General features: G+C 44.8%; 1 protein-coding gene across 1 annotated transcript in view; it reads left to right on the top strand.

The window, feature by feature from the left end:
* Positions 1-13,804, top strand: part of CFAP95 (cilia and flagella associated protein 95) — a 55,414-nt gene extending 41,610 nt beyond the window's left edge. Inside the window, exon 6 of the mRNA XM_048850935.2 lies at positions 13,526-13,804. Within this exon, the coding sequence (XP_048706892.1) occupies positions 13,526-13,723 (198 nt within the window). The 3' untranslated portion in view covers positions 13,724-13,804. The remainder of the gene's footprint in view (positions 1-13,525) is intronic.
* Positions 13,805-19,526: the final 5,722 nt, after the last annotated feature.

Here is a 19,526-nt window from a genome sequence, read left to right as displayed (position 1 = left end):
GTATTTACACTCTTTTTGAAAGCTTTTTGTTGATTAAAGGGAGCAGAAAAGCTTTCTTAATTATAATTAAATATATTTGTATCATTTGCTATGTTTTCTACATTTATAAAGAAACAGGTTTAAACAAAAAAATTTGATACAGACCATAGCCTATGAAATACACTTAAAAACCCCATATAGGGGGTTAGTCAAAACATTTTTAATGATACAGGATAGCAATATCCATCAAACAAGAAATATGACATATGTTAGTTTAACAGTATTCAAAGGAAGTAAACTCTTCTTCAGTACTGTTCAAAACAAAGAAACAATGGGGGATGAATTCTCCATAGAGCAAAAGATAGACTTTCAAGAAGTCTTCATTACTTCATGTCTGTTTTGTAATTTTATACAGCAGGAGAGACACTCAAATAGGATGTCTCTTTTTATGACTTGTAGTTTTATACTTATTGTTTTATACCTTCTCTCAAGCCCTTAGGCAATAACTGCCCATACATATACCATCTAACCTTCTAGTTCTAATAAAGCTCAGTACTCTGATTCTGTGAGCAAACAAAACATTTTTTTTAATCCCCTTGTTTTGTTCAGCAGCTCTGGTCATCTAATTTTCAGCATCCTTGGCTTGCTGTAAAATTAATAGCTATTCCAAACAAAAATTGGTTCATTAATGTAGGATCTTGTGCTCAATATCCCTGTCAGATATAACCCTGGCCTGTTTCTACAGAAGTAAGCTTCCCTTTGGGATGTGGATAATGATATGGTGCCCTGGTTTATTAAACTAGATGTCCAAGTAAGCTAGAATGCAAATAAATATCCCAAATAGTGCTCCTTTACTAAGGGTATGTCTACACTACGGAATAAGGTCGAATTTATAGAAGTCGGTTTTTTAGAAATCGGTTTTATATATTCGAGTGTGTGTGTCCCCACAGAAAATGCATTAAGTGCATTAACTCGGCGGAGTGCTTCCACAGTACTGAGGCTAGAGTCGACTTCCGGAGCGTTGCACTGTGGATAGCTATCCCACAGTTCCCGCAGTCTCCGCTGCCCATTGGAATTCTGGGTTGAGATCCCAATGCCTGATGGGGCTAAAACATTGTCGCGGGTGGTTCTGGGTACATATCGTCAGGCCCCCCTTCCCTCCCTCCCTCCGTGAAAGCAAGGGCAGACAATCGTTTCGCGCCTTTTTTCCTGAGTTATCTGTGCAGACGCCATACCACGGCAAGCATGGAGCCCGCTCAGGTAACCGTCACCGTATGTCTCCTGGGTGCTGGCAGACGCGGTACGGCATTGCTACACAGTAGCAGCAACCCATTGCCTTGTGGCAGCAGACGGTGCAATACGACTGGTAGCCGTCCTCGTCGTGTCCGAGGTGCTCCTGGCCATGTCGGCTGGGAGCGCCTGGGCAGACATGGGCGCAGGGACTAAATTTGGAGTGACTTGACCAGGTCATTCTCTTTAGTCCTGCAGTCAGTCCTATTGAACCGTCTTATGGTGAGCAGGCAGGCGATACGGATTGCTAGCAGTCGTACTGTACCATCTTCTGCCGGGCAGGCAAGAGATGAGGATGGCTAGCAGTCGTACTGTACCATCTTCTGCCGAGCAGCCATGAGATGTGGATGGCATGCAGTCCTTCTGCACCGTCTGCTGCCAGCCAAAGATGTAAAAGATAGATGGAGTGGATCAAAACAAGAAATAGACCAGATTTGTTTTGTACTCATTTGCTCCCCCCCATCCCCTGTCTAGGGGACTCATTCCTCTAGGTCACACTGCAGTCATTCACAGAGAAGGTGCAGCGAGGTAAATCTAGCCATGTATCAATCAGAGGCCAGGCTAACCTCCTTGTTCCAATAAGAACAATAACTTAGGTGCACCATTTCTTATTGGAACCCTCCGTGAAGTCCTGCCTGAAATACTCCTTGATGTAAAGCCACCCCCTTTGTTGATTTTAGCTCCCTGAAGCCAACCCTGTAAGCCATGTCATCAGTCGCCCCTCCCTCCGTCAGAGCAACGGCAGACAATTGTTCCGCGCCTTTTTTCTGTGCGGACACCATACCAAGGCAAGCATGGAGGCCGCTCAGCTCACTTTGGCAATTAGGAACACATTAAACACCACACGCATTATCCAGCAGTATATGCAGCACCAGAACCTGGCAAAGCGATACCGGGTGAGGAGGCGACGTCAGCGCGGTCAGGTGAGTGATCAGGACATGGACACAGATTTCTCTGAAAGCATGGGCCCTACCAATGCATGCATCATGGTGCTAATGGGGCAGGTTCATGCTGTGGAACGCCCATTCTGGGCTCGGGAAACAAGCACAGACTGGTGGGACCGCACAGTGTTGCAGGTCTGGGATGATTCCCAGTGGCTGCAAAACTTTTGCATGCATAAGTGCACTTTCATAGAACTTTGTGACTTGCTTTCCCCTACCCTGAGGCACATGAATACCAAGATGAGAGCAGCCCTCACAGTTGAGAAGCGAGTGGCGATAGCCCTGTGGAAGCTTGCAACGCCAGACAGCTACCGGTCAGTTGGGAATCAATTTGGAGTGGACAAATCTACTGTTGGGGCTGCTGTGATGCAAGTAGCCCACGCAATCAAAGATCTGCTGATATCAAGGGTAGTGACCCTGGGAAATGTGCAGGTCATAGTGGATGGCTTTGCTGCAATGGGGTTCCCTAACTGTGGTGGGGCCATAGACGGAACCCATATCCCTATCTTGGCACCAGAGCACCAAGCCGCCGATTACATAAACCGCAAGGGGTACTTTTCAATAGTGCTGCAAGCTCTGGTGGATCACAAGGGACGTTTCACCAACATCAACGTGGGATGGCCGGGAAAGGTACATGACGCTCGCATCTTCAGGAACTCTGGTCTGTTTCAAAAGCTGCAGGAAGGGAATTTATTACCAGACCAGAAAATAACTGTTGGGGATGTTGAAATGCCTATATGTATTCTTGGGGACCCAGCCTACCCCTTAATGCCATGGCTCATGAAGCCGTACACAGGCAGCCTGGACAGTAGTCAGGAGCTGTTCAACTACAGGCTGAGCAAGTGCAGAATGGTGGTAGAATGTGCATTTGGACGTTTAAAGGCGCGCTGGTGCAGTTTACTGACTCGCTTAGACCTCAGCGAAACCAATATTCCCACTGTTATTACTGCTTGCTGTGTGCTCCACAATATCTGTGAGAGTAAGGGGGAGACGTTTATGGCGGGGTGGGAGGTTGAGGCAAATTGCCTGGCTGCTGGTTATGCGCAGCCAGACACCAGGGTGGTTAGAAGAGCACAGGAGGGCGCGGTACGCATCAGAGAAGCTTTGAAAACCAGTTTCATGACTGGCCAGGCTACGGTGTGAAAGTTCTGTTTGTTTCTCCTTGATGAAACCCCCCGCCCCTTGGTTCACTCTACTTCCCTGTAAGCTAACCACCCTCCCCTCCTCCCTTCGATCACCGCTTGCAGAGGCAATAAAGTCATTGTTGCTTCACATTCATGCATTCTTTATTCATTCATCACACAAATAGGGGGATGACTACCAAGGTAGCCTAGGAGGGGTGGTGGAGGAGGGAAGGAAAATGCCACACAGCACTTTAAAAGTTTACAACTTTAAAATTTATTGAATGCCAGCCTTCTTTTTTTTGGGCAATCCTCTGTGGCGGAGTGGCTGGTTGGCCGGTGGCCCCCCCACCGCGTTCTTAGGCGTCTGGGTGTGGAGGCTATGGAACTTGGGGAGGAGGGCGGTTGGTTACACAGGGGCTGTAGTGGCAGTCTGTGCTCCAGCTGCCTTTGCTGCAGCTCAACCATACACTGGAGCGTACTGGTTTGGTCCTCCAGCAGCCTCAGCATTGAATCCTGCCTCCTCTCATCACGCTGCCACCACATTTGAGCTTTAGCCCTCTCTTCAGCCCGCCACTTACTCTCTTCAGCCCGCCACTTACTCTCTTCAGCCCGCCACCTCTCCTCCCAGTCATTTTGTGCTTTCCTGCACTCTGACATTATTTGCCTCCACGCATTCATCTGTGCTCTGTCAGTGTGGGAGGACAGCATGAGCTCAGAGAACATTTAATCTCGAGTGCGTTTTTTTCTTTCTAAGCTTCACTAGCCTCTGGGAAGGAGAAGATCCTGTGATCATTGAAACACATGCAGCTGGTGGAGAAAAAAAAAGGGACAGCGGTATTTAAAAAGACACATTTTATAAAACAGTGGCTACACTCTTTCAGGGTAAACTTTGCTGTTAACATTACATACATAGCACATGTGCTTTCGTTACAAGGTCGCATTTTGCCTCCCCCCACCACATGGCTACCCCCTCAACCCTCCCCTTCCCCGTGGCTAACAGCGGGGAACATTTCTGTTTAGCCATAGGCAAACAGCCCAGCAGGAATGGGCTCCTCTGAGTGTCCCTTGAAGAAAAGCACTCTATTTCAACCAGGAGACCATGAATTATATCTCACTCTCCTGAGGATAACACAGAGAGATAAAGAATGGATGTTATTTGAACGCCAGCAAACATACACTGCAATGCTTTGTTGTACAATGATTCCCGAGTACGTGTTACTGGCCTGGAGTGGTAAAGTGTCCTACCATGAAGGACGCAATAAGGCTGCCCTCCCCAGAAATCTTTTGCAAAGGCTTTGGGAGTACATCCAGGAGAGCCGCGAATGCCAGGGCAAAGTAATCCTTTCACATGCTTGCTTTTAAACCATGTATAGTATTTTAAAAGGTACACTCACCGGAGGTCCCTTCTCTGCCTGCTGGATCCAGGAGGCAGCCTTGGGTGGGTTCGGGGGGTACTGGGTCCAGGTCCAGTGTGAGAAACAGTTTCTGGCTGTCGGGAAAACCGATTTCTCTGCTTGCTTGCTGTGAACTATCTACAACCTCATCATCATCATCTTTTTCATCCCCAAAACCTGCTTCCGTATTGCCTCCATCTCCATTGAAGGAGTCAAACAACACGGCTGGGGTAGTGGTGGCTGAACCCCCTAAAATGGCATGCAGCTCATCATATAAGCGGCATGTTTGGGGCTCTGACCCGGAGCGGCCGTTCGCCTCTCTGGTTTTCTGGTAGGCTTGCCTCAGCTCCTTCAGTTTCACGCAGCACTGCTTCGGGTCCCTGTTATGGCCTCTGTCCTTCATGCCCTGGGAGATTTTGACAAAGGTTTTGGCATTTTGAAAACTGGAATGGAGTTCTGATAGCGCGGATTCCTCTCCCCATACAGCGATCAGATCCCGTACCTCCCGTTCAGTCCATGCTGGAGCTCTTTTGCGATTCTGGGACTCCATCATGGTCACCTGTGCTGATGAGCTCTGCAAGGTCACCTGCAGCTTGCTACGCTGGCCAAACAGGAAATGAGATTCAAAAGTTCGCGGTTCTTTTCCTGTCTACCTGGCCAGTGCATCTGAGTTGAGAGTGCAGTCCAGAGCAGTCACAATGGAGCACTCTGGGATAGCTCCCGGAGGCCAATACCATCGAATTGTGTCCACAGTACCCCAAATTCGAGCCAGCAAGGCCGATTTAAGCGCTAATCCACTTGTCAGGGGTGGAGTAAGGAAATCGATTTTAAGAGCCCTTTAAGTCGAAATAAAGGGCTTCATCGTGTGGACGGGTGCAGGTTTACATCGATTTAATGCTGCTAAATTCGACCTAAAGTCCTAGTGTAGACCAGGGCTAAGGCAAATTCACAGAAGGAATTAATATTGCTCTTATTTTTTTCCTTTCTAACAATTGCCCTGATACATTATGCAGCAAATCCAAGAAATGAAAACATGGTTAGTGATATTACTCCTTTGAATGGATGATATTTATTTTAATAAAAAAAAGACAGTTAAAAAGAAGACCATGGTAATTATTTTTTGTAACACATTGTAAATTCTGAAACACGAAGGTCCTTTGAGTGCTGGTTCCTATAGGTCAGTGGTTCCCAAACTGGGGTTTGCGAACCCCTGGGGGTTTGCAGAAAGTTACAGGGGGTTCGCCAGAAAAATTTCACTAATGGCGGCCAGAGGACCCTGGGCACTGGAGGCAGCAGGTGGGAGCCAGTTGCAGGGCAGACAGCCCGAGCCCCAGGGAGAGTGGGGCAGGGCAGTTGGGGCTGGCAGCCTGAGCCCTGCCCCCATCAGTGGGGGAGTCAGCAGCCCAAACCCCAGCGCTCCACGCGGGGCTGGAAGCCTGAGCCCCAGGGAGAGCAGGGCCAGGCAGCCCGAGCCCTGCCCCCATCAGCACGGGAGCTGGCTGCCTGAACCCCAGCGCTCGACATCGGGCTGGCAGCCTGAGCCCCAGGGAGAGCGGGGCCGGGCAGTTGGGGCTGGCAGCCCAAGCCCCGGCAGTCAGCAGGACCTGCAGCCCAAGCTCAGTGGAGCTCAGTTGACCAGGGCGGTCAATGGGGTCCAGCAGCAGGAGCCTCTCAGAGTGTGGAGGAAATTTAAACTTAAATCCCTGGAAATATTCATTTTTAGGAGGGGGTTCATGAGATTTCACAATTTAGTGAAAGGGGTTCGTGGGCTGTTAAAGTTTGGGAACCACTGGTATAGCTATTCACTATGGCTACGCATATGCCCGAGACTGAAAGATTCTTCACTAGTAGTGTCCATTGGTCTTTTCCTGTGCCTTCATGTGTTCCAAACTGAGGCCATATGGGTGACATGAACCAACTGGCTTTCCAGTTCCTTTCTACTGCTTATGGGCCAAGAGCATCCACAGCTTTCCTAGCATTCCTGCCTTCTATTCAGGTTTATTTTTTTTTTGTAAATAGTTTTATTTTATTCTAGTTAGAGTAGTGTTGGGGGTAGGAGTTATCTTCCAGGCCACCCCCACTCTTCAGAGCACCTATTATGCCTCAAATCCTCAGCTTTATGTCCCACCTGGCCTGCCCCCAGGTATTCCCAGTTAGTGATCCCTAAGCCTCCTTTTTGTGCTGCCTTGGGGAGTGTCTCATTTCATTCATGTGCAATCTTGAGAATTCTGGGTTAGGAAGCATTTGATGGAACTCTAAGGCCACAGCACAACCCTGGGGTTGCTGACACCCCATGTACATCAGCAGGATCTGCCATTATCACCCTTTTGGACATGGCATTTTGCAGTCATGGACAGTAAGAGTGCAGATTTAAAGACTCTACCAGGTGTGTATAGGAAGAAGGTAAAAGGAAACACTCTTAAGAAGCAGTTGAAATCTGCACTTAAACTCTCTAACATGTCTGCCTCCTCTACCCCTTCTAACTCAGACAAGACTCTATGCCCCAGTATGCATCTGCAGCTCCCAGCAAACATGGGCCAATACTGAGAGACAGGGATACCCACAGCTCAACCAGGGATGGGTCTGGTTCCATCATCAGAGAAGGAAAGGAGAGTGTGATTACCTTCTGCACTGGCGGTTCCACACTTCATGAGGAAGAGGGACTTAGTGGTACTAACAGCTACCTCCTGCACTGTCCAATTCACCTACACATGAGCCCCTTCTCACTCTTCTGCTGGACCCAGCTATGCTATTCTTGAGGAACTAGGGTCTACACCAACTCAGAGTCACTGCTACTCTCTGTTCCAGTGATCTCCAGAGAGGTACTTACACCATCAGTACACCAATCCCTGGTCCCTTCCACCAGCTGGGATGTTGACCTGTGAGCACCAAAAGTGTGCCACTCACCAATTCAATCTACCAATCATGGCTTAAGACATGAGGTACTGACAGCTCTGCCTGTATATGCCAAGGACTCTTATTCCTCCAGCAAGATTGAGGCCGATGCACAGACCACTCCAATGGCCAAGATGTGGCATGGGTGCCCTCTCAGTGCCACAAGACATACCAGCAGGCCTGGGACCAGTGGTGCCCTCCACTATGGGGTTGTATACCCATACAACCCTATATCTGGGCTTTATTGGCACTCGTGGGTCCCATACTTTGGGCCTCCTGACTCCAAGGGATCAGAGCAGGAATATGAACACAACTCTTCTTAGCGGGAAAAGCCTCAGCCCCCCCCCCTTTCCACCCAGAAGCACTGTGAAAAGGAGGAACACCCCAACCAGCTGGAACTGCCTGATCCATCTGCAGCTCTGTCTTCCCTGGCTCCTGACAAAGCAGTGATGCTGGTCTCACCTTCGCCACATGATGATTTTAAACAACTTCAGGACCTCTTGAGGATGATTGTGAAGGCTTTACAGATCCCTCTGGAAGAAGTTCAGGACCCTACTCACAAGCTTCTGGGCATCCTTCAAACTATGGGCCCTGGTAAGGTAGCACTTCCCATCAATAGAGTCTTATTAGAATTCACTCCAGCTGTTTGGCATACTGCAGTTAACTGTGCCCCAACCCCAAAAGAGACTGAGAAGAGATACTTTTGTCTCATCTAAAGAGGCAGTATGTTTTTCCCCCATCCTGTCCCAACTTTGCTAGTAGTTCAAGCCAGTACCAAGCACAACAGATTGAAGTAGCCTTGGTTACCCCATCTAATAGGGAGAAAACTGGACCTTCCTTGAGAGGAAGAGCTTCTCTTTTACCAGCCTACAATTCCGGATGGCAAATTACCAGGCTCTGGATGTTGAAATGACTCATTATAATAAGGTGTCTCCATTTGCTACCAAGCTTCCCAGGAGCTCAATCTACAATTTCAGGCTGTTCTGGATGGTGGATAGCTTAGTTGTCCCTCCAAACATCTTTCAAAGCTACTGACCCCACTTCCCGCTCCATGGAGACTTCAGTAGTTATAAGGTGGGTTTCTTGGCTTCAGTCATTGAGGTTTCCTACTGAAGTCCAAACAATGGTAGAAAACCTCCTCTTCAAGGGTAACCTTATGTTCAGCAAAAAAAAGACAAATCATTACACTCTCTCAAAGACTCCCAGGTTACCCTCTGCTCGCTGGGGATTTACATCCCAGCCCCTTGGAGGAAGTAATTTAAGCCACTGTCATAAACAGCGTCTCACTCCCCATCCCTTCTTCCATCAATAAGCTTATGAGCCACCCAGGAAACCAGAAGTTACACCATTGCAGGCAGACTGCACCCCATACCATTGCTTCCCCCCCTCACCAGCTATCCCATGCCAAGAAGTCATTTTGATGGGACCTTCAAGAGCTAAAAACCAGTCTTGGTGCATCCATACAGTCCCTACCCCCTTCAGTGGCCACATGTTCCATTTCTTTCCAGTGTGGTAACATGTTACTTCAGACAGATGGGTCTTGGAGATTATCTCCACTGGTTACACAATCAAATTCCTTTCCATTCCTACACCAAATGCCCACTCCCTGTCCCTCTTCAGGGATCCCTCTCATGACAGGCTCCTCAGACAGGAGGTAAACGCCCATCTTCAGTTAGGAGCCATAGAACCCATGCCTCCTCAACACAGGGGGAAGGGTTTCCTATTTGAGATACTTCCTCATTCCAAAAAGGAGACCCATTCTAGATCCCAGACAGCTGAATGTCTTCATATTCTGTTTGAGATTCAGGATGACCACTCTGGATTCCATAATCTCTGTTGTATTAATTAAGGAGGAATATATGGTCCAGTCACTGTCCAGTATGAAACAGTGTTAAGCAAGATTTGGGTTTTGGTATTCAGAGACCTCAGCCTGATTAATACCATGGCAAACACACCATTGAAAAGCTTTTAAAACTTTTATCAAACACAACAAGAAGGGAAAACAGTCTTTGAAAATATGAAGTATTACATAAGACTTTCATATTAACATCCCGTTTTCCTTTTCCCTGTTAGCTGGAGAGTATTTTTAGAAGGAAAACTCTCCCTTGTCTGACAGTCTGTTAGATTATATTAAAGATTGTAATAACTATCCTTTTGGGGAAAAATAAGAAGTTAGTTGAGATGGGCTGGAGTTGCTGTTGCTGCTGTTGTCAAAGTTCAATCCTTTTTCATCCCAGGTGGTGTTTTGGGATCCAGAAGTGGTAGTGGGTTCCTCTATCTGGCCTGGTCAGGACAGAACATCTCTCAAGATCATGATGTAGGACCCGGGGTCCTAGGAGATGATGGGGGTGGCAGCCATGATGGTGAAGATCATGCCAGTAGTCAGTTTTTCTCCCTAAAGTCTGTTTCTTTAAGGACCCCGAAAGGGAGTGATGGGTGGAATAGTCCATACCCTCATTAGGCCTAATTCATGGACAAAATAGTTTCCAACACACTGATTTTCATCACTGACTTCTGGTTCCCACTTTTATTGTATACCAAGCATGATCTTCACACAGTCCTAGAGTTAGATCAGTAGGCATTTGTGTTTGGACTAATTCAGTCTGTCTTCCTTTCCCCATCAATGTTTGTTATAGGTTATTGTGACATAAACTTTCATTTACTTTTTACAGTTGAGATCACAATTAGGGTAAATTTGTAGCCCAATTATCACAACATCCCTTTCCTCAACAAAGGTGACTGGTTTGCAGTTCTCAGTTTGAAGGATGTCTCTTTTCATATAGACATTCACCCATCTCACTGGAATTTTCTGTGCTTTTTGGTGGGACTAGAACATTACAAGTACAGGGTTCTTTTTGGCCTCTCGACATCCCAAAGAGTTTTCACAAAGGAATTCGCGGTGGTAGCAACACACTTGCATCGCCAGGGCAGTCCAGTTTTTCCTCTAACCTCTATGACTAGCTGCTCACGGGACAGTATACTCAGTTTCCTGCAATTTGTAGGACTTCAAATGAACCTAGAAATGTCCGGTTTAATCACCATGCAGATTATAGAATTGATTGGAGCAACTCTGGACTTGACTTCACCCAAAGCTTACTTACCTAAAGACAGGGCCTTGCAATCAAGGACCTCCAAAATCACCTAACTCTGACTGAGTCCATAGAAAACAGCACATTTCTGTCTGGTCCTTCTCATACACATGGCTGCCTGCAGATACAAAACACTCTTCACCAGGCTCCATCTTCATTGCCTTCAGGCATGGCTGTGTATGGTGTGGGTGCTGAATAGAGATACCTTAGTCAAGTTATGATCCCTCAGAGTGTTCTGTCTTCTCATCTGGTGGGGGAAAAAAAGAAATCTGTGTTTGTAGAGGTTACCTATGTGTCCCCTCCACCTACAAAGAATCTAAGCACAGACCGCCCCCCTTCCCCCCAAGTTGGGGAGCACATCTGGACATCCAAAGGTTGCAAGGTTCTTGGACCCAACAGGAGTCCCAGTTACATATCAATCTTTGGGCAGTGCATGAGGCTTGCAAAAGGTTTCTGCTTTTCATATGTTAACATCATGTCAGACAACATAACAGCAGTATTCTACATAAACAAGAGACAAGCTCTGGAATTAGTGCATCTGACACCAGATCACCCTTTCAGCAATGCACCTTCCCAGAGTAATGAACACTATAACAGACAGCCTCAGCAGAGACCACTTGCACAGAGACTGTGAGTGGGTACTTCACAATTTGGTGGTGCAGAACGTCTTCTGTCAGTGGAGCTCCCTGTCATGGGACCTCTTTGCATCCCAGTAAGAAGAAATGTCCAGCCTATTGCTCCTGTGTTGCTCAAGGGCACAATTCCAGAGGGGATTCATTCACGGTTCAGTGGTCATAGTCACTAGTGTATGCATTCCCACTCATTCCCCTCTTACATCATGTCCTGAACAAGATCAAGCAGGACAAATTGACAGTGATCCTAGTGGCTTCTTGATGGCTTAGACAGTTTTGGTTCACCAGTATCTACCAGATGTCCATGTGTCGCTGAACCTTCCAACTCAGAACAAAGGCAAAACTGTCCATTCCAGCTTGATCTCCCTCCACCGCACAACTTAGCTTTTGGATGGGTGACAAGCATAGAAAAGTCTTGCTGCAAGGAAGTCCAATCCATCCTCAGACACTGCAGAAAGGCTTCCATGAGAAAATACTATGCTGTCAAATGGAAGAGATTTTTCATCTGGTGCCAGCATTGCCACGTACATCCATTGGATTTTGGCATTTCTACTGTTGGAATATCTCCTTTCCCTGAAGTCTTTGGGTTTATCCATTAGCTCAATGTGTGTGCACCTGGGAGCAATCAACGCTTTCCATTCTCCAACAGATAATTGTGTGATGTATACCCACCCTTTGACCATGACATTTCTGAGGGGTCTTGTCAGAGCCTCCAGTATCAGTGCCAATTCCTAATTGGAACCTTAACCTCCTACTGTCGGCACTTGTGAATCCACCATTGGAGTCTTTGGCCTCCTGTTCCCTTCTCCATGTATTATGAAATTAGTCTTCCTAACAGCAATCACTTCAGCTAGGAGAGTTGGGGAGCTTGTGGCTTTTATGGCAGACCCTCCCTACATGGTGTTCCATAACAAAGTGTCCCTAAGGTTACATGCCAAATTCATCGCAAAGGTTCCCTCCACATTCCACCTGAATTGGACTCTTCATCTAGCGGTATTCTACCTGAAACCTCTTGACACTAGAGAGGCTAGGAGACAACTCCCTGGCTATTTGTAGAGCTTTGGCTTTTTTACCATCAAAGGATGAAGCCCTTTTGAAAATCCCTGAGATTATTCTTCTCCTTTGCCAAGTGGATGAAAGGGGAGGAAATTTCATTTCAAAGGTTCCCAAATTGGATAGTAGAATACAGCCTGCAGTGTTATTATATGATCATAGCTCCTCCTCAAGGTGTGAGGGCCCACTCAACTAGAGCACACACTACCTCTGTACCTCAACTAGAGCATATACTAGTGTCTGCAAGGCATACTTTTTGTAGAAATCTGTAGAGCAGTGACATGGAGCTCATTGCACATGTTTACCAGACAATACATATTGGTGCAGGCTTCTTCAGCATCCTTTGGTACGGCAGTCCTGCAATCTGTGGTTTACCCTGGGTCTTCACACCATCCTCCTCGAGGAGTACTGCTTGTGAGTAACCCACAGTGAATATCTACAGGTACCAGCATTAGAAGAAGAAAGGGTATGGTAACTGGAGTTCTTACCTTTATGGTAACTGGAGTTCTTCAAGATGTGTGGTCTTTGTTGGTATTCCACGACCTGTCCTCCTTCTCCTCTGCTCAGTTATTTACTTGATTTACAGTAGAGTAGGAACTGCAGAGACAGTTTGTCTGTGCCACCACTTGTGCCCTTGGTTCGGAGCACAAGGAGGCACAGGGCACAGGTGAACTAACAGATGCTGCTAGTGAAGAATCTTCCAGGCTCAGGTGCATGGAGCACATTAGAACCCACAATGAATATCCATAGGGACCACACATCTCAAAGAATTCCAGTTATTGTAAGGTATGTTACCTTCCCTTTCTTAGAAAAAAATGTTCAAGAACAAATATTTTTTAATTTAATTACAAAAAAAAAATAATCTCCAGAAGCCAGGAAATAAATCAGTCTTCCAAGTTCACCAATCTTGGCCACTAAACCATACGTATTCTGTGGTCCACAATTCAGTGCATCAGATATTGTGGCCAGACATTTAATTAGGAGATATAATTATATTCTGTGAAGTGGTTTAATTTCTTGCAGGTTAAATTTTGACCATAATATGAGCAAGATGTTATCAAGCAGCATGTTTTGGAACATTTGTGTTTGCTGAAGAATGAACTACTATAATCTCTCTTGTATCCACAGGTTGGAGCCCAACCAGATGGTTATTCTATAGTTCATAGAAAATGTCACTCTCAGTTTACTGACACAGCAGATTATAGAAGACATGGTATCAACACATGGCAAGATGAGAGTGGTATATATGCCAATGCTGATATAAAGCAAAAGGTCTTCCCAGTAACTAATCCTATACCCTCAAATGTGCATGAAGATAATTTCTAAGCAGTAATAATGGAATCTGAAATAGACACATTGTATGTCATGTATTAACTATTTTCCAAATATTCCAATAAATATTTTTGAAATGCTTGCTACAGTAGATGCATTGTTCTACAAGTGATCTCTTTATATTGGGTTGCACTATTCCTACATTGTATGAAGGTTTCCTATATATGGAGTATTTTTTATGATTAAGCATTTTATGGAGCTTTTACAGATTATATATACGCTGATCTTAGCTGAACACTGTTGCTCTGATGGGAGAGTTTATCATGGGAAGCAATGACTCTGAAAAAGCTTTGGGGGTTGTGGTGGATATGAGCTCCTGTCACGGGGCACATCACTTACTGGCTGGTGCCTTAGAGGGGATTAGCTCAAGGCAGACACCCTCCCGGACCGCGGTTTGCATACCATCACTCTGTCTCTGCATCTGCCTGCAGCCCCTCTTGCTGCCTCAGGAACCACAGTGTCCTCTTCATGGCTCTGCCCTCTGGCCATGTCACCATCTATGTTTTCCCCCTATTGGGGGTTAGTATTGTAGTCCAATAATCATGCCACTTCCCCAGTGTTGGTGGTGGTGGGGAGAACCCAGGCCCACCCACTACTCCGGGTCCCAATCCAAGGACTCTGTTGATGGTAACCTCATGCTGCTCTCCTTGGAACTGCTCACTGCTTTTCCCAGAGCCTCTTCCCCATGCCTCTGCACCTACTCCGCCCTTACCTCGGGACCTTCAAGCACTGAGCTGTCCATGGTGCTAGTACTTCTTCCACCTGCTGGGAGCCCAGCCCTTCACTCCATGAGCTCCAAACAGCTACTGACCCTGCTCTACCCTGAAGCTCCTCTTATCTGAGCCTGCCAGGCCCAGCTTGGTTTGCTCCCTGCAACTCCTTCCTGATTGGCTGTGCCTCAGACAGCCTCTCAGGGCTGCTCGGAGGTTTCACTTCCACTGCTCCCTGCTGAGATTAATCCTTTCTGCACCTGTGTGGGCAGACACCTCATCACAGCTCCCAGTGCAATGCTCTGGCCTAATGGGCTAATGCACTCCTTGGACATATAAATGGGAATCTTGAGTAGGAACAGAGAGGCTATTTTCCTCTGTATTTGGCACTGGAATTCTGGTGTCACAATTCAGGAAGGATGTTGATAAATTGGAGAGAGTTCAGAGAAGAGCCACAAGAATGATGAAAGGGTTAGAAAACAAGGTGTGTACACTCAAATGCACACTGACCTTTATACATATAATTACTGTGACTGTGTGTGCAGATGGTTATTATGCACTAACGAGTTACCTGTATGCACAGTGACAAATATGAATGTGACTCTGCAGGTTTGTCAGAATTTTTTGTGTGTGGTCCTCAGTCCTCTTTTCAGAATTGGTTCCCTAATCTAGAAACAAAGTGGATAGTTATACAGAATGCATGCAATGAAAACTGCTGAGGCCAGGCACTTGCTGGTGATGAGATGATGTAAGCTCTCTCTTTTGCGGTGGAAGCAAGGAAGGCCAGGAGTAATGCTGCAATACAATATCATAAAAAAGAGATGTCAAATTCAGTGTAATGTTGCAGAGATGTCTGACCTGACTGTATAGCCTGATTGCCACCTGCTGTGCCACTGATATGGAAAGTCTAAGGCAACTTTAATCACGGCATCAACTAGCTACTATATTTGTCCTTAGATTGAGATTGGACATTAATCCTAATACTAAAACAGTTCAATAGAATAGTTTCCAGATTCAGTAGTAGTAGATAATGAATAAAATGTTCAGCTGTGGAAGTGGAGAGAGAGGTAAGGCCTTCAATCCCATAGGACTTTAACTGGATTTTCCTTCTGTGTGGTAAATCTTGCACAGCCAATCTGTTTCCACACAGTTCATTAACTCTGACTCTGAGGTAGAAATTAAAATCAGCCTTGGTAAATACAATGGCTTTTGTTGATGTTGATTTTAATGAAACAAGCCAATGAACGTAATTCTATTGTTTTCCTATTTGTGGGTGTAGATGAGTGACTAGTGATTCTTTATGCACTTGAAACCTTTGGCAACATAAGGACTCTTTCTCTCCCCCTTTTGTATCATTTTTCATTAGACAGACAGGGAGGTGTTAGAGGATGCCTTTAGGACATCTCAGAATTCGTGAGATAAAGAACATAAGTTTCTAATAGAACATGATACTCAGTTAACAATACTGTGTATTTCAAGTTTGTTCAAATTAGTCATGAATATCAGCCTGCATTCTACTGAATAAACTAATTCTTCTAGTGCAATGGCTCCAAATACCAGTAAGCATAGGTTACTGACCAAGTACCACAAGTAGCCAAGGAGTACATTTGACATGAATTAAAAGGGTCACACGTACAATCAGCCCTGAATAGTACCCAAAATAAACTGTGCATCCCAGCAGACTTTGTCCTGGAGCCATTCATGCACTGCAGATGTTCAAACTGGCACATGGCAGAGGAAAGCTGCCTGTCAGAGAAATAAACTGAACAGGAAAAAACAAAAGCAAATGTAGGTAAAATTAGGCTAAGAACAGTTCAGAAAGTCCACACAGATCAAAAGGAATCACTTATAAATAGAGATCTTTGTGGGGTTCAGAGCTGTCCTTTTGTTGCAATACAGTGATTTAATACAAACATTTTCTGCCCATAAAATATATATTGTATCCAAATGACTGTGCTTCGGATAAAGTACCCACATCTAGATTAGAAATTACTTTGTAGATATTAGGTTGAAACTAAAGGCAGCACAGCCAAATATTCGTCACTGCTCTGGATATCAAAACCATATGCAATAGCTGTATGCTGTATTTCTATGCACTGGTGGTTTATTATTAAGTGAGGCAATATCGACTCTTAACACAACACCAATCAAGAAGATAAGAAATTTGAAAATGCTTTTGAAAGATTTTTTTCATTAAGATCAGCGGAAGTCACTAGGAAGTCTTAGAAGTAAAAGGGGGCCTCCCTCAGATAAATTGGTTGAAGCCCATTCTAATGTGTAAATATCTTTCCTGAAGCAATAACACAGAAAAAAAAGATGATGGTATTTCTAATTTCACTGACTAGTTCTAGGATACTGGCCATCTAATAAATTCACAGCATCTCCATATGAACTTTAATGACTGTATTACTGGAAATACGCAAATGACTTAAAAATACACAGGGTAAAGTGAAGATAGGTGATGTGGACAAGGGCCTACATCTAGAATGGACCACCATGCGCTACTATGGAACATGGAAAAGAAATGTCAGCAAGCTCCCTCAAGAACCAGTAGAGCAGATGTTTATAAAGGCCCTAGGATCCCTGCAGGCAAAACAGACAAAGTTGAGACATTGGCTGGAACATGTTGGAGTCAGAGCTTAAGCATCTATGTTTACATGTTAGAGAAGAACAACACTGATTTTATTGATGTCTCCATGTAATCCACTCATTGTTGATGTTCAATGCTCATTAAAATGGCAAAAGAGGAAATGTTCCAGCATTCCAATAACTTCTTATGGAGGTTTTGCTCCACTAAAATAATAATAATAATTAATAATAAAAAGACACCATTTTCACAAATCTGGAGAAGGCAAAGTTCCACTTGCCAATTCCTTGCAGAGTCTTAGAGATGACATATTTGTAAAGCAACCCAAATACAAGTATACAAGACATTTCTGCAGTGCACAGATGGAGCATTTGAAAAAATTCCCCAGTTATTGCTTCACTCAATAATTTTTGCTTGTGAATTCTCAAGACATCTAACTGGTTACCAAAGTATCAGTCATGGCAATTATCATGGAAATTAGCAGGGGTATAAATCATGGAGTCTCTTGAATATCAGCTTCAATGGAATTATCTCTCTTACTGAAATATTGATATTTCTGCCTTGAAGAGGGCTGCTATGTCTTACTTCCTGTCTCAGTTGATTGACTGACCAGCAGTAATATAGTTTAGTTTGCATCCATTGCCTAATAGCACTGGTCAGCATTAAGTATCATGTCAGTAAGCAAATCAGCCAAGTGATAGGCATCTCACACAACTGCTATTGACATGACACATTGAAAAGGTATCATGCAACATGCCTGTCATTTCCCTGCAGATTGTGCTACATGCCACCAAATGATGCAAGTCCCTGTCACATTCTGTATAAGTAATTTCCAGTCTGTATCCATTCCATCTCACACAGGGTGTTCAGAAATAGTTAAATAAAATGGGCCAAATTCTGTGGGCATCACCCACTGAAGTCAATGGAATTATGACAGGACAGAATTTGACCCAAAGGGTATTTTTACTTACAACACTAGCTTGTTTTGATTATATGTAGATTAGTAAATGAAAATTATTGCCCATGATATTATCACAGATGGAAAAACTACATCCCTGGATAAATGTAATCCATTGGTTAGTTTATGGTTCCACGGTCCTGCAGTGATAGTCACAGGTCTACCTGCTGAATGCTGGATTTGCATTTGAATCTAAATTACTTGTGAGATGTGTTTGTGTTTGGTAAACGTTTATTGGCTACATGCAATGTTTATTTCACTACGTACATGAAGTACCTTACATTCAGGAAATTTATTTTGAAATTCCTGTTTGAATTGCAAGGAAAGGAACCATATCACATAAATAATATCTGATTGGCATAACTGACTTTGTCAGAGCATCAAAGAGACAGAGCCTGAACAAATATTAATTATTTTATTATTTAAAATTGTGAAATATAGTTGAGAAATGTGTCCACATATTACTTGCCCAGTCTGTAATTGGGGCACACAATGGGGGAAACTCAGTTAATTTATGTGAAAAAATACCACATATTTCATAACATTTTTTTCAACCAGCCCTACTATGAGTACAGTATCTGCCAGAACTACTTTTGCTTCAAGCATCTGTCCTGTGTTTGGGGTTTTATTACCTCTGGTCATATTTCCATTGACTTGAGTGGAGTTGGATCAGGTTCTTATACTATGGCAGGCTGCCAGATAGCATAAGACCATTTCTACTATCTCTTTCCTGTTTTCAAGAGCTATACAGTTTTGCTTCTTTGTTTTTTGATGAAAAGTCTTTTATCATTTCTTATAATTTGAGAAAGTATCACACCTTAATATCATCGCCAAATGGAGCAGAAAATGTCTCTTGATTTTACTCTGACACATTTTATACTGCTCTAGTCATGAAATCATGACCCCACTGAAGTCAACAGGAATTCTTCCATTGACTTCAAAGGGGCCAGGATTTCACCTTATGTTTCCACTCTATGCTTTGTACTTCCCACTTTTAGTGTCCTCTTTGTGATAGCTGATCCCGTATTTGTTGAATCTACCCGTATTTTGTCTATTTTACTGGGTTAAGACAGTCAGAGTGAAGTTTCTGTTTAGAGATCTGTGGTAGTCTAGCTCAGTGCAGACTTGTTGTTCCCAATGATATATATATATTGTTCTCCTAGGGATTTTTCCCCCCAATGATGTAGGATTCCGTCATGTCTTTAGGTACTGCTCCATATTGGGATCGGCATGGAGCCACTCCACTCCTGTGAGAATTCTGGGAGGCATTTTGCCTTCACAAGCCCCAGGCATACAGGCGTATGTCCCTATACTACTACCCATAAGCGGGTGCATTGTGTCTTCCTCTTCATGGCTGGCCAACTCCATTGGCTGGTGAGGAAGGAGCCACAGCATCATGGCCACAGCTTCTCCCTGCCTCTTTTTGGGCACTACTGGGGAGCAGTCATTACACTGTCTGAACACAAGGATTATAACTGTGGTTGGCTGCTGCATAGGGTTTACAAGAGTTGGAAGCTCCTTTTGCACCTATGCAGAAGCTGG

The sequence above is a fragment of the Caretta caretta genome, chromosome 5 (genome assembly GCF_965140235.1).
Source record: "Caretta caretta isolate rCarCar2 chromosome 5, rCarCar1.hap1, whole genome shotgun sequence".
Classification (NCBI taxonomy): domain Eukaryota; kingdom Metazoa; phylum Chordata; order Testudines; family Cheloniidae; genus Caretta; species Caretta caretta.
This window is presented reverse-complemented; position numbering and strand designations above follow the sequence as displayed.